The sequence below is a fragment of the Palaemon carinicauda genome, chromosome 2 (assembly GCF_036898095.1).
Source record: "Palaemon carinicauda isolate YSFRI2023 chromosome 2, ASM3689809v2, whole genome shotgun sequence".
NCBI lineage: Eukaryota > Metazoa > Arthropoda > Malacostraca > Decapoda > Palaemonidae > Palaemon > Palaemon carinicauda.
In genome coordinates this window covers 110,783,445-110,799,215 of record NC_090726.1, presented here as the reverse complement: position 1 = coordinate 110,799,215, position 15,771 = coordinate 110,783,445, and the positions used below count along the sequence as shown (strand labels likewise).

Below are 15,771 nucleotides of genomic sequence, written 5' to 3'. Positions count from 1 at the left end.
AAAAATATCTCTCTCTCCCTCTCTCTCTCTCTGTAAGAAATAAAACCTTAGTTCACATATGGCAACCCGAGTTTAAGAATGAAATTAACATGACTATTGTTAGTTGTGGCGATCAATTCCTCACGAATCAAAAAACATTCGATTACAACAGCTGAATCTCTCTCTCTCTCTCTTTCTCTCTCTCTCTCTCTCTCGTGTTATACAATACTTACGAATAGATGAAGAAACCAAAATCAGTTTTGTGTCAAATAAATACGAAACGAAAAAATTATACCGTGTATACATCCATTTCAATCGTAGCTTAAAATACGGCATCCGATTTCATCAGCAAACCATTATTTTTTGGGAAACATCATTTTATTCTAGAAAATTGCTACTCTTTAAATAGTTAATTGCACATTAAGAAAGCGTGTACAGTACTTTTGTTTTTAAATTTCGGGTGTGTTTTAAAAATCGAGTATTGTTTACTTCTTTTTGTTTTACTTTTGGCTGTGATCAGATCAGCTGACGTCTAGCTGACGGTCTCAAGAATATGCGCGTACGAATACACTAACAAAGTATTGTTTATACCATTTCTTAACTTATTCAAACCATCTATACAGTCGAAATTACATAAACACCAATGTGTTATAACCTATACTTTTTTTATTACATTTAAAACAACACACACACACTCCCTCTCCCTCTCCCTCTCCCTCTCCCTCTCCCTCTCCCTCTCCCTCTCCCTCTCCCTCTCCCTCTCCCTCTCCCTCTCCCTCTCCCTCTCCCTCCCCCTCTCCCTCTCCCTCTCCCTCTCCCTCTCCCTCTCCCTCCCCCTCCCCCCTCCCCCTCCCCCCTCCCCCTCCCCCCTCCCCCCTCCCCCTCCCCCTCTCTCTCTCTCTCTCTCTCTCTCTCTCTCTCTCTCTCTCTCTCTCTAATGGAATTTTTGTTGCTTCTCAAAGTTTCATTTACATTGAAAATCAATTATGATTCAATTTTCTTTACTTTCTCTAATCTCGCACTATGTCACGTCGAACGTTATAGCGGTAACTTAATTTTTCGACAACTTTAAAAATTGGCCTAGTACTTGCTTCTTCTCTTACTTTTTTTTTTTTTTTTAGATGGTTTCATAATTGATGGGGGTACAAGTTGACTTATAACTTAAGTTAGGAAAAGTATTTTGGATATGGAATGGACAATCATCTTTAGTAACAGTTTAGAATTATTGTAATTTATCATTCTGTCATTAGCGGCAGTTTGTTATTGATGATTAAACGCCAAAAAAAAAAAAAAATAGTTTTCCTGCTTTGTGACGTATGTAGGATTTTATATAGATACGTTAAATAATATTTGTAATAATATATTTACTAAAAGCTTTTGATATCATTATTTATCACTTTCATCATGCGCGTTTAATGCCTTCGTTTGTTTATTATGATCGAGGATGGAGCGTTCAGTAAATGAATGGAAGGTTTCCGTTTCAGGCGGCGTCAAAAAGAAAAACATTATATAAATGGCATTCATTTCATTCATTTGGAAGTCCTAAGAAAAATTAAGTAGAACATTGGTAATAACAAAATCAACATATAATCAATACTTGGTAAGATTGCTGTGGATGCAAAAACTAACCTATACACAGATGTGTAAATGCGTCTGTTTCTTCGTTATGATCAGAGATAAACGTAAACAAAACATTGGTTGTCGTTTTTTATCATGCTTTTTGACGTGTTTAGGAAACGCATGATATAAAATCCCCTTTATTTTGATAATTCTAGATTTTCAATGATACAACAAATGCTAGTCTATAGAGTGATGGTTTTGCTATTCACCAGTTGTCTTATACAATAGATATGACAAACATTAAAATTTGTCTGTATTTTGGGTCATGTTATAACGGGAAATATACGGTGTTTACACCTATCCTGGTTGTAATTTTAACCTTTTTTCAAGTTATTAGAACTTTAAAGTATATTAAAAGTTTCATTTATTTACAAGAACAATTTGATATTATAAAAAAATACAGTATAGTACATAGAAAGTATTGGAAATGGGTAGTAAACACATTTGAATAGGCAAGTTGCTGGTTGCCATGGCCCCAATGGAATTATTTCTGTTAGTTGTGTGTTTCGAAATCTGCGATTTTCCATTTATATGAGGTCATTGATCTACCAAATTCTCGCATAATTCGGGACCCTACTGTATACACTCAAATATAAAAAATTCTAAGTAATTTTTATTTTTCCTAACATACTTACCGAGAACTACTTTCTTAGGAGTTACCTGTAATCTCCTCTCAACCGACCAGAGTTTTGTGTAGTATACCCTACCTCCGTTTTCTATGGAGGACTAACCCAGGAGTAAGGAGAACGTGCCCTGAGGGTAGACCTGAGCTAGGTCGGCGTTAGCTTGGGTCCCGCTAGTCAGTAAGTTCCTCGGATGGTGCAAAAAGTCCCTGCAAGGGCAGAAAGGCACTCGGGGAAGGTAGGGAGGGCCATTACGCGAAAGTAGTTCTCGGTAAGTATGTTAGGAAAAATCAAAATTACTTAAAATTTTTGATTTGTTCCAACATAGATACTTACCTCGAACTACTTTCTTAGGAGACTTACACTTTAGGAGGTGGGAGTGTCTTCCTGACCTTCAGACCCAGCTAAGCGGACGACAAGTAACCTAGATATGAACTAGGCTCTATAAAATAAAAACTGGAAAGGGAACGGTAGGGCAAACTACACAAAGAGCTCACCTTAGTGTCTAAGTACTCACCCTTTAAAAACATTTTCTGATGCTGAGTCCAGTGACAAAGTTGCAGAGACGTGTTCTTCATTGGTTGCATATGTGTGGTTATCTCCGGTAGGGATAGGAAAACGGGGATTAGGGTGAAAAGGAACGAACCTGTGTCTCCTGGTTTTGCTATCCACGATTGCACCTGGGGCTTCACCGTTAAATCGCTTGGAGCGCGGAGATGACTGTCCCAATGGAAAACCCGTCCAAAGACCTCCTTGAGTAATCCTTGAGATAATGGGCAGTAAAGGTCGACTGGTTCGACCAGGTGCCCGCCTGAAGGATCTGGCCCACTGCCATGTTCTTCTCAAAGGCTAAGGAAGTGCTTAGGCCTCTAATGTCATGGGGCCTAGGAGTACCTGGCAGGGCCAGTCCCTCCTCCTTATAGGACCTGGCAATAACTTGTCTCAACCAAAAGGAGATGGTGTTCTTCGATACCTGCTTCTTCGTAACACCTGTGGAGACGAAAAGACTCTTGATACTCAGCCGGAGATGTGCAGTCCTCTCAAGGTACTTCCTAACGGCACGGACAGGGCACAACCTCAAATCCTCTGGATTCCCAGTCTTAGGAATGGCTGGCAGTGAGAACCCCTCGAACTAGGATCCCAGACTGCTGGATTCTGGATTTTTGCCACGAAAGAAGGGACGAACTTGAAGATTTCTCTCCACCCCTTCGAATGAGAAACGTCGTAAGACAGCCCATGGATCTCTCCTACTCTTTTCGCAGAGGCCAAGGCCAACTAAAAGACCGTCTTGAGAGTGAGATCCCTGTCTACAATATCTTTCATCGGTTCAAGCGGGGGGCTACTTAACATCTTCAGAACCCTAGCCAAGTCCCACTGAGGCACCCTAACAGTTTGAGGAGGGCAGGTCTGTTCAAAGCTCCTGATAAGCATAGAGATGTGTCTAGAGGAGCCAAGGTCGATGCCCTTCAGAAGGAAGACTTGACCCAAGGCTGCACGTACTCCTTTTATAGCTGGGATTGACATCCCCGCCTCGTCTCTGAGATATACAGTGATACCTCTGGATACGAAAGTTTCTGCTTACGAAAAATTCAGGATACGAAAAGCGATACAAAGATTTTTATGCCCCAGTATACGAAAAAATTTTCAGGATACGAAAAGCTTACGAGATCCCAACTCGTCGCCGAGAGTACAGTACCTTTTTTTCAAGGTATCAACCCTTAATTTAGGTGTACAGGTAACAATACACCTTCACTGATCCAAATGCTTTACATACAGTACCATAACTTTTATACAGTAGTAAAGAAAATGGACCATTTTCTTAGGGCTTGGAGGGGATAACTAGGCTATAACTACATTATTGAATAATCTCATGGTGGTTTCTGTTATGGATTGGGCTGTTTTTGACGGTTGGGTTCATTATTGAATGATAGAAATGGCTGCATTGCATGTTTATTACTACAGTTTAGCGTGTTTATGAAAGAAAAGGTGACTTTTTGTAAGGCTTGGAATGGATTAGGCTATTTACATGTAAAACGCGACCCAGGATACGAAAAAATCAGGATACGAAACCGTATCCTGAACGGATTACTTTCGTATCCTGAGGCATCACTGTACTAGAAAGTGTGCGATATCTGGGACTGAGGCTTTGAGGGGCTTGATGTTCTTTGAAGCACACCACTTCGTAAAAGATGCCCATTTCGCTTGGTAGACCGCTGCCGACGACCTTCTCAGATAAAGCGACATCTTCTTAGCAGTTCCTGACGAATATCCTTCCTTCCTCAGGAGTCGCTCGATAGTCTCCTGGCGTGAAGGCGTAGAGACTGTGGGTTGTCGTTGAACCTGAGAAAGTGTGGTTGCTGTAGAAGATCTGGCCTGTCGGGGAGTGGCCATGGAGGAAGGCATGCCAGGTCTTTTAGATCCGCGAACCACTCTCTCTCCGGCCACCAGGGCGCTACCAAAGTCATCCTTAAGTTTCGGGCAGCCCTTACTCTGTTGAGCACTTGCCTGATCAACGTGAAGGGGGGAAAAGCGTACACGTCTAGGTTGTCCCATTTGTGCTGAAAGGCATCCTCCAAGGCTGCCTTTGGGTCTGGGACAGGAGAACAAAACACGGGGAGTTGTGCGTTCAGCCTGGTTGCAAAGAGGTCCATCACTGGGGAACCCCACCGTTGAATGATGAGCCTGGCTACTTCTGGGAGGAGGGACCACTCTGTTCCCACTATCTGACCCATCCTGCTTTGACCGTCGGCTAGGACGTTCTTCTTCCCGGGGATGAACCTTGCCAATAACACTATCTGGTTCGCCTCCGCCCAATCCAGGATCTCTAGGGCGAGATCGCACAACTCCCTTGACTTGAGGCCTCCTTACTTCTTTATGTACGCGACTACTGTGGCGTTGTCGCACATCAATGCCACAGTGTTTCCCCTTAGTAGTTCGATGAACTGCAGACAAGCTTTTTGGACTGCCTTCAACTCTAGGACATTGATGTGTAGGCCTTTCTCCACGTCCGTCCAGGTTCCTCTCGCCGTCTCGTTGAGGAGATGTGCTCCCCATCCCTCGTTGGAGGCGTCTGTGAATAGGAGCATCTCGGGAGGCTCGGTCGCGAAGGGCATCCCCTTGAGCGTATTCGACCGGCACTGCCACCACTCCAGGGAGGGTATTGTGTTTGGCAGAACTGGGATTAATTTTTGGGGCGAGTCCAGTTGGTTCCAGGAACCCTTCAGGTTCCATTGGATGCCCCTGAGCCTGAGCCTCCCCTGGGGAACCAGTTTCTCCAATGACACCAGATGACCTATTAGCCTTTGCCAGTCCTTGGCTCTCCTGGGTTGTCCCGAAAGGAAAGGCAGAAGGATCTTTATTAGATTGCTTACCAATTCCTCTGACGGAAAGGCCTTCACTAGTCGGGAATCCAGTGTCATCCCCAAGTAGGTCATCCTGGTGGAGGGAGACAGGTTCAATTTTTCTGGGTTGATCATGATACCCAGATCCTTGCAAAATTGAAGAAGCTTTACACCTTGCTCCTTCAAAACGTCCTCTGAGGAGGAAAGGAGCAACCAGTCGTCCAGGTACCGGATGAGAAGAATACCCCGCTCGTGAGCCCACACCGAGACTGTCGTGAAGACTCTCGTGAATATCTGGGGAGCAGTTGACAACCCAAAGCAGAGGGTCTTGAATTGCAGGATCTGGGCACCCCATTTCACTCGGAGAAACTTTCGGCTTGAGGGGTGGACCGGGATTTGAAAGTACTCGTCCTTGAGGTCTATGGTCATCATGTAGTCTTTCTCCCTCAAGGACTGCAAGACCGACTTCGGAGTGTCCATTTTGAAATCCGTCTTGCAGACAAACTTGTTGAGAGCTGACAGGTCTATCACCGGTCTCCATCCCCCCGTCGCCTTTTCTACCAGGAAGAGTCGGCTGTAGAAACCCGGTCCCGGGTGTAGGACCTCTTCCATGGCGCCCTTCTCCAACATAGTGGACACCTCTTCTTGAAGGGCTGCCCTCTTCAGCGGGTCCTTGGGTGCCAGCCACTCCGTCAGGCTGGCCGGAATCAAAGGTGGAGGTTCCGTTAAGAACGGGAGCCTGTACCCCTCCTTCAGTACGGATACTGTCCAGGGTTCCGCTCCGTGAGCCCTCCATGCTTGCCAATGTCGTCTGAGGCATCCCCCAACCTGAGGCTTGGGCAGGAGTAGGGGGCCTCCCACTCTACCTCCTCCTGGAGGAGCGGCCTGAACGGCCTCTCCTGGAAGCCAAATACCCTGATCTAAAAGAGGCAGACGCTGCTGGAGCTCCTCTACGGGGGGGCTGTGGCGCTGAAGCCCACGAGGAAGAAGGAGCTTCTCTCCTCGTCAGGCTAGGAGGGGCCTGAGAAGTAGAGGGCCCGTCTGATGCTGACCTCTTGTAGGGGGGCCTCCTTACCGGTTGAGGTCTGGGAGCGCCCACTTCCTTCAGTTTAGCTACCTTCTCCATTATCTCCTCTAGCTGTTTTAAGGGGAACAAGGATTCACCCCACACAGGAAGGCTCCTCATGGCCCTCGCCTCCCGGTCCAGGATCTTCCGGGAAAGCTTCGCCAGGATAGTATCCCTCTTGCGCAGAACCCAGTTCGCTGAAAGGGCAAGGGACTGATATGTGAAGAACTTCAGAGTCTTGCCTCCGGAGATGATAAGCTCCTTTAGTAGGTTCTGTTGCTCCGGGTCTGTCAAGTCATAGGTGGCTTGTACCCCTACTAGCGTGGAAGCCCACCAGTCCAACCAAGAGGAGACGTGCACCAAGTCTTTCGACATCTCCTCCATCATCGCTGCCTCCGACTGCGAAAAGCAAATCGGGGCCGAGGAGGCTCTGTCTTCCGGGGCACCCTGTCCCAGAACTTCGAGGGAAGGCTCCACTTTGCAGGCTCCCGGCCGCTGTCCTTCTGGCACATAGAACCTACTCTGGGACCTGAGTCCCTGTAGCAACTTCGAGGACCTCTGTGTTTTGGGAGCTTTGGCATTGCCTGCCACAACTTTATCAACGTGAGCCCGTCCCAGGACTAGATCTCTGGCCACAGGCAGGGCCAGGGAGGCTTTCTGCTGGACGGGTGCCTCCATCAACCGACTCAGGCTGGACCTCCAGAAGTCCTCGTCGGTTGGAACAGGTTCCTCAATCCAATGATGCCTTCGTATCAGGCTTATTACTTTCCGACACGCCGAGTCCTCGGTCGGGGAACCTTCTCTGCTGTCAGCAGTACCTTCCGCCTGATCCCGAGGAGCCGGGTCACCGGGCACTCCTACCGGGCACTTCGGCTCTGGGTCAACAGGCACTCCCCTGCGGTGGTAGTGGTCTGCCCCGACAAGAACCTCCGCACCAGGGTTGGGGGCCGGGACGGGCATCGCCGTGCCGGCGAGGACTACCGTCCGTGTAATCTCTCTGGAGGACGAGGACGCGGATCCCGTGGGCTGACCCGACGGAGGGAACCGTTCCTTTAAGTCCAAGGGCCGAGCCAGCTGTGCTGACTCGCCCTGGCTGCCGGTGCGGAAGCACGGCTCCCCCCGCTGGGCGGGGGTGAGCCGGGAGCTTCGCAGACTTACGCCTGCCTGAAGAGGCCTTCTCGCATTGCTCCCTGCGAGGGTCATATCTGCGGCTGGAAGATGGCCTTCGCGGCGAATAATCCCTGGACCGTCGGTCAGGGGAACGCTGCAAATCACTTCTACGGGAAACGAAGACCCAATCACCATCGGGGGACCTACTCTTCCTGTACTTCTTCCGTGGAGACCGGGACCGTTTTCTACTGAATCTTGAGCGGGACCTTGAGCGGGAACGCCTGCTCCTGGACCGCTCCCTCCATCGTCGGCGCCTCCTCCTCGCTTCACCTTCTGAAGAGATCGAAGAACCACCATCTGAAGAGCCCGACGATACTGTACAACCCGATCGACGGGCGGGAGCGGGGGCTACGGAGGGCTTCGCGACCTGCTGAGTTCCAGAGGTTGAGGGTTGTAGGAAAGAATCCGGAACCGCCGTCAGAGGAGCTGGAAAAGAGGTTGGACGCACTACACTAGGGAACCAGGCATCCAGGCCCTCTTCCATCCACATTGGGGACTTACCTGGCGTTTTAGGGAGCCTCCACCCGAAGGGCTCACTTACCGTAGAGTCCAACTTCTCCTGGGCGTCACCAGCCGCTGAAGTACCTGAAACACAGGCCCACGAAGCGGGCGAAGAAACAGGCACAACATTACTACTCCACATGGGGTCGTCGGAGGAGACGTGCCCCCCAAGCACAAGAGCAGAGTCTCCAGAACCCCCAGACACAGCACTATCAGGCTCCCCACTAGCCTGAGAAGGCCCAGCAACCCCCACTTCATACACATTAGACTCCTGGGGAAGAGCCCTCGGCACTTTCCCCGCAACGGACTTATCTCGTCCCCTACTCTGGGTAGGGGAAGGCGAGACAGAAGCCCCGTCGGACCATCCACTGGGCGACGGTAACGGCGAAGAGATGCTAGACTTCCTGGGCGAACGTTTCGACGACTTCTTTTTAGTGCCATAACGCACCCACTGGATCTCATTCCAGCTAACACACTCATCGCACGTATCCGACGGCGAGCACACACTGCCTCTACAGGAAGAGCAAAGGGAATGAGGGTCCACTTCGGGCTTGGAAAGGAACGCTCCACACGACTTTCCGGCTCTAGGCCCAGGACAACGGCGGATCTGCTCCATCGCACACAACCACAAGACACAGGAACGAAGGGAATAATCAAGGAATTCACTTGGGAAACACAAGGAAAGGCAGTGAACACGCGAGAACACAAGGATAAGCACAGAGATACCACGCGGTAACCACGTGGGACACACGAGTCGGGACACAAAGGGTCGTAAGAGAATGAGAGCGGCGTGATGGTATCACGACGCGATCAGAGAACTTACTGACTAGCGGGACCCAAGCTAACGCCGACCTAGCTCAGGTCTACCCTCAGGGCACGTTCTCCTTACTCCTGGGTTAGTCCTCCATAGAAAACGGAGGTAGGGTATACTATACAAAACTCTGGTCGGTTGAGAGGAGATTACAGGTAACTCTTAAGAAAGTAGTTCGAGGTAAGTATCTGTGTTGGAACAAATATGTAATAAATGAAAACACACAAGAAAAAATAAAAATAAAGAATCATCAAGGCAAGTGTTGCGGGAGACAAGGGCAGCATGTCCGTCCTCTACTGTGCCAAAAAGTAAAGTGGTTACTCAGCCGAGAGGTGTGAGTGAGCGGGGTAGCCAGTCTACCCCACCCCCCACCCACTAACTAGCGGATGGGGTAGTTATCCCTCACTAAAATTATCATGGCTCGTCTTTCAGCTGCGCCAAAAGTAATACCCTATCATAAATAGCGAAGGTTTGTATCTGTGTCGGAACAAATATAGTACACATACATAATTAACTCGCCAGAAAAATCAAAGGTAATGATAAGTTCTTTAACGTATTATTACAGCTTATAACACGTATGTTCAAATTCAAGAATATCACTTCCACCAAACAATTAAAAAGAGCGAACAGTAAATTCTATGATTTTCATTAATCAGAATCTTAATACTTTGCTGTGATCAGTGTAACATATTGTACGTCTGGTCGCAAATTATTCTAAACAAGATTTTTCTTTTACCTCAGTCATATAAGAAAGGTATGATTTGGCGTTAGGAAGACTAGATGGTGCTTTTTTCTTTAATGATGCTTCTAAAACAGTTTTTTGTAGATTTTCAACTTCTCTAGCAACAGCATTCAACTCCTGAGGAAGTGGTTGCTGAAATAAATCAAGAGACGGACAAAAATTACATGGTATACCAGACTCATAAGGATTCATAAATTTTTAAAAATCCCATGAAAATGTCAAAATTTTGCATATTCCCAAATACAGAATAACAATAATTCACATGATCTTACCTGTTGATATCGAATCTTTCCTACTTGTAACTGTAGTTCCTGATTTTCAGACTGAAGCTCATTTACAGACACTTTGAGCTCTTGTAGACTGGGCACCAGATGGCTATAAAAAAAATTTAAATTAAATATATTTCATGTACACAATCTTTTAAAATTCTTTCCCATTTCTTAATAGGCACCTAACTATAAAATGTTTCAATATGTCTCAGCTGGAAGTCAGCAATTACATGAAGGCTTTGAATCAGCTCATAAAAGACACTTTAAACTTACCTGAGCTTTCCAACAGCAAGTCTAAGATTAAAGTTATTCTCAATTGCAGAATTGAATGCAGCAATGTCTCCATCAGGAACACTTGCAAACTGCATCTTTCCAAGGGCAATTCGTAACTCTTCGTTGTCAACAATGAGTTGACTAATTCGTTCTCTGAGCACCCGTGCCTGCTTGCCATCTTTTCCACGAACTATGTCAGCAAGGTAAAATGTAATTTTCTTAATACAGTAAATATTCAAACAAGGAAATTTTTACCTTTTCAGCATGGTAGATAATGGAAAACCATTAAATACCCTTATTAAATGTTTTTCATATACATTTCATTACAATATGGACAGCATGTAGTAGAGCTATTCACACGAAGTTTTTATCTAAAATTAGCAAACATTGGTAACATTGAAAAATAACATGTGTCCTTTTCTATAAGATGTGTTAAATACTTCCAGGTTGAAATATATTTTTAGCCTGATTTTTTATCTAAATTTTGCTCTGTGCAGACAAGTGTGCTTATTCTTGACAACAGTAGAGCTCTCATTTGACAAAAATTGAGAAAAGAAACATGAACTACAGGTATATCTCGCCCTACATCAGTAATGGGAGAGAAAAAATTTAAATAAAAAAAATGAACTACAGGTATACCCTGCCCTACATCAGATATATATGAATGAGAGAGAGAGAGAGAGAGAGAGAGAGAGAGAGAGAGAGAGAGAGAGAGAGAGAGAGAGAGAGAGAGAGAGAGAGCGCATGATATTCTAAAATCAATTGGTGCTGATGTCATTTCCATTAGGTATTTGTATTGAGTGAGTTAAGAAATTATGTATACGATACATTCTCGATAATGTCTTGAGATTGGCTGTCCACAACTAAAAATAAAAAGAAGTAAATAGTTGTTGAGTATTAAAATACACTTGAAATTGGAAAATAGAATGAAAAAATGCTTTAAAAAAGCACAATTAACTTTTTAAACTTTTTGTTTATTGGAACTACCATGGAAAACGCCTTAAGCTCTTAAAGACTGCTGAATAAGACGTCAACAACAATACTGAGTCACAGATGTGTTCATATTTCGTTCTATAAGATTTATGATGATTACGCTATTAAAATTTACTGTAAATGTATATATTTCCATACAATTTTATAAAATTTCATTCTTATTTATTGCACAGTAACATGATTTATGTACTTTTAATACTTTTCTAGTAATATTACAACTTCAATATCTGTGGCGGACAGACTTAAGTCGAATAAAATGGCTTAAGTACAATAGTAATCGATGTAACCCGAGGTATACATGTAATGTTGATTGTTAAAATATAGCATAAATCAATAAAAAAACTAGCATAAATGTAATGATAAACTATAAGAATTGAGAAAATCTTTCTAAATAAGTGAACTGGTCATGAACAGTATATGATTCCTCATCTCCAAACCTACTGAATAATAACTACAGTTGTGAAAAAGAAAGTTATTCTGACCATGAAAGAATAAATTTGATTCCCTTTAGTAGGCAATTTTCTTTGCAAGATCAATTATTAATGATTGACTTCTTTTGTGTGAGGCACCTTTATTATAAACATTATTATAGTTAGTCAAAACACTTGATTCTCTCTTAATTATTTTGTTCCTCTACAAATGGCTGTAAATTTTTGGGCTTAGGTTTGAGGAGGGGGGGGGGGGGTTTAGAGGTACAGTTGGATAGAGGAATTCCTGGCACACCTTGCTTTGAGGAAGCGCACCCTGTCACCCCTCTACTGTACTGAAAGTTTCTGTGCGAAGCCCCTCCCACCACCTCTGCCATCTCTACATACATATCTGTTTGGTTACTCGCTGCACAGTACGGGTGTAACAAGGTGCACTTCCTCAGAATGAGGTGTGCCAGGAATTCCTGTGTTCAACTGTACATAAGCTGACAAGTGAGAATGGCTGACTAACGTAAGCTGTCTATCTAGTGAAAATTCCACCTACCTACCTACCTGACTGGTGATAACACTTAAGTTTGTTAAATATAACAAGACCCAATACGATGTTTAAGGTGGCAACTTGATCCATTACCTTCTTGATAAATATGTTAAATTTCATACTATAAAAAACCAGATGTTGGATTTTTATTTATAAAAGAAATATAAAATAAAACTGAAATCCATTAACCTATCCAGTAAGTGCATTTTATTCAGTATAAATAGCTCTTTGAATGATATGATACATTTGTTGGCTAGCTCACTAACAGTAGCACCAAACACAGTCATTGGTTGATAAATTTCAAGGAGAATTAATGATATACTGTACAAATTGGTTTCTTTATAAAAGCATTGAATTATATGTTACAGCAGAGCAAATAGTTACTCACCAGGGGCGAGTAAAGTTAGATACTGTTAAATAAGTGAGTTTTTAAGCCCATGTGTGATGATAATTTATTTTTTCTATTAAGGTGCTGTTTTGTTTTTGTGTTAAATAACTGTAAATGCTTCCTTGCATTTGGTTTGATGTAAATGAAATACTTTTACTTTTGGTTTTTCTAATTATAGTAAATTAGGAAATGGGGGTTTGGGAGTGTATATATTTGCAGATTTTCATCATTCATTGATAACTGTACATAAGACCATCTGATGTAATTGAACAAAAGAAAAAAAAAAAAGAAAAAATACTTTGAAATTTCTTCTTCATACATGTCAACTTACTTTTTATAGGAGCTAAATTTTGCTGTTGTAGTCGTATCATCTCGCTCTCTAATTTTGCATTCTCCAAATTCAAATCCTCTATAATCTATTGACAAAAAAGATAAGCATTTAAAACAATGTATATATTCTCTGAGAAGCTATACCTAAAAGTTTATCATAAGAAGTATAAGAATGATTAACATAGTTTGTTTCATCATAAATCTATAGTTCATTTGTGATCCAAAAATAACTAGAAAACAGCAAACTTGTTTTTGTAGAATATGATAGATAAGTCCATGTAAATGTACAACCTGAATCCTAAGGTACCCATCAATTACCTGCCTCCCTTTTTCTGTTCATTGCCATCTTGTTAATAACAAAGTAGCTTTAATGCAGGATTACCAGGAGCTTATTATCAAGTTTTCATCTATTCTTTGACATTTCCTCTCAGTTTTTTTCTGCTCTTTAAAATGCATTCCTTTAATTAGATTAGCATTCAGCAAATTATTCCCTTTACCACATAATTTTCTTTGTGTGAGGCACCTATATTAAATATTATAGATAGTCAAACAAATGATTCTCAAGGGATTGGCCATAGGATTTGTCATACAGGTACTGTCATCTAGAGATGGTGAGCTAATGATTGCAATGAGGTTTTCCACAATTCTTAATAAATAGATACAAGGAAACCCAAAAACTTGGTCTCCTAAGTTCAAGTTATTTCTGTATGAAAATAAAATATATTTATTTAAAAAAGTTGGTGACAAATTTCTCTTACTTTTCAATTTTGTATATATTACATATGCTGAAATTTTCAATAAATTATGTATTCATTTTTGAGCACTTTTTTCTTTCCTTTGAATAAAAATAAGTAAATGCCCAAAAATTTTATTTTTAGTTATTTTTTTCTTTATATGTACAGTACATCTTTAAAAGTAAGAGCCTCAAAATTTTTTATAATAATCAATTGCAAATTATTCAGCTTTTTTCAAATATTGAAAATTGGAAAAGCCTGGCATTGCTCTAAAAAATGAATGAAAGTGGCTATTCTTCAATCAAAATATCTACTTATCTATGCATAACTACTCATAATCATTATTATTATAACCAATAAAAAATCTTAATGATATGCATTATTTAATAAGATATTTAGTGTGGTAATTTATTCCTATCATTATTTTTATTACCATTACAAATCTATATTAAAAAAGGTATATATATTGGATTCTCTGTATTTGCATTCCCACAATTCTAATTGCTCTATATCACATCTAGATAACGAGGTAGAAGACCGAGTTTGGTACCTGGATCCTTATATACAATGTCTCGCTAAAGCAAGTGCTTTAAGAATATTTTTTAAATTTGGGAAATGGCATTTCATATTGTATATGCTTTTTAAGATTTTGTTATTGGTGTGGTATCCACTTAGCTGGTAGGTTACATCTCATGTTCACAACAGAAAAGTGCGTTCATGTTCGATTTCAAGCTAGGGCTCTAGTTCATAACAGGTTTTTTAGTGTGGCAATTTTTTACAGTCTTACCATTAAGAGTGAGGTTATATAAAAAAGATTTAACATTATATAGGATTATCTGTATCTAATTTGCATGTGCTCAACACTAACATTCTAGTTGTAAACAGGATTTAGTGTTAAGGCTTAGAGAGCTAGAAATCTCACAGTAAAGTAACTTATCATGTTTTGAAGGTATGATCTTATGTCAATTTTTCATCAAAGTATATACTGCTCAATTTCTTAACTTTGTGGTGACCAAGGCCTATAACTTCTTTTTGGATAGCACAGAAATATTTCCCGTTTCACCCCTAACCTAAATGCTCAAGTGGTAATTAGGTAGTCATTACCACCATTCAGTAACAACTAGCATTCCGTTGGTTTTAGCGTTGGCTAAATGAATAAATAAATTACATGTGGGAGCACGATATGATCTTGTCTCTTTTACCTTCCTTCTGGTCCAAAATTTTTTTAAGACAAAGAGTCTGCTTCAGTAACGCAAATCAAATAAATGAATTAAAATGTGCCTTCATTTTTTACTTTGTCTTATCTAAATTTTTTTTTTTTGTGTGTGAAAATATGTGTTATTTACATTAAGTTACACATTCTTTTACAAATATAGTTGTCCTGTGGCGGATGATGTGGTAACATCCCTGACTGGTGAACGCTAGACTAGGGTTCGTCTCGCTTAAACTCGTTAGTTTCTTTCGTTGCTGCAACCTCATCCTCCTTGTGAGCTAAGGATGGGGGGCTTGGGGGAACCTATAGGTCTATCTGCCGAGTCATCAGTAGCCATTGACTGTTCCTCCTTGGTCCTAGCTTGGATGGAGAGGGGCTTGGATGCTGATAATATGTACATATGGTCAGTCTCTTAGGGAATTATCCTGCTTGGTAGGGCAATGTCACTGTCCCTTGCCTCTGTCATTCACGAGCAGCCTTTAAACCTTTAAACCATTATGATTTTATTCACCGGTAATTTTAATCGATGGGAAAATAGTAGCCATCGTCCTGAGATTGTCTCCTAGTGTTTTCCAGCTCTGTATTTACTTTTTGTTTTATTCACACTATCCTTGCAGGCAGTCATCTTCTTTTTCAAGAGTTTCATTTACGGTAAAAATGAAAGCATGTTAATCTTAGCTGCTTGTTTTGATGATACCCCAGGTGTTGGACATATACGGTAGTTCTATATACAATTTTATGATTTCGCTTGA

The 15,771-nt window shown here is 42.2% G+C and overlaps 1 protein-coding gene across 14 annotated transcripts in view; it reads right to left on the bottom strand.

The window, feature by feature from the left end:
* LOC137626304 (uncharacterized) overlaps nucleotides 1–15,771 on the bottom strand; it is a 455,153-nt gene that overhangs the window by 189,488 nt on the left and 249,894 nt on the right. For all 14 annotated transcript variants that reach the window (XM_068357415.1, XM_068357417.1, XM_068357404.1 and 11 more), the window contains 4 exons: nucleotides 13,074–13,158; nucleotides 10,396–10,585; nucleotides 10,126–10,228; nucleotides 9,848–9,985 (listed from right to left, as the gene is read on the bottom strand). In XM_068357415.1, coding sequence (XP_068213516.1) covers nucleotides 9,848–9,985; nucleotides 10,126–10,228; nucleotides 10,396–10,585; nucleotides 13,074–13,158 — 516 coding nt within the window. The remainder of the gene's footprint in view (nucleotides 1–9,847; nucleotides 9,986–10,125; nucleotides 10,229–10,395; nucleotides 10,586–13,073; nucleotides 13,159–15,771) is intronic.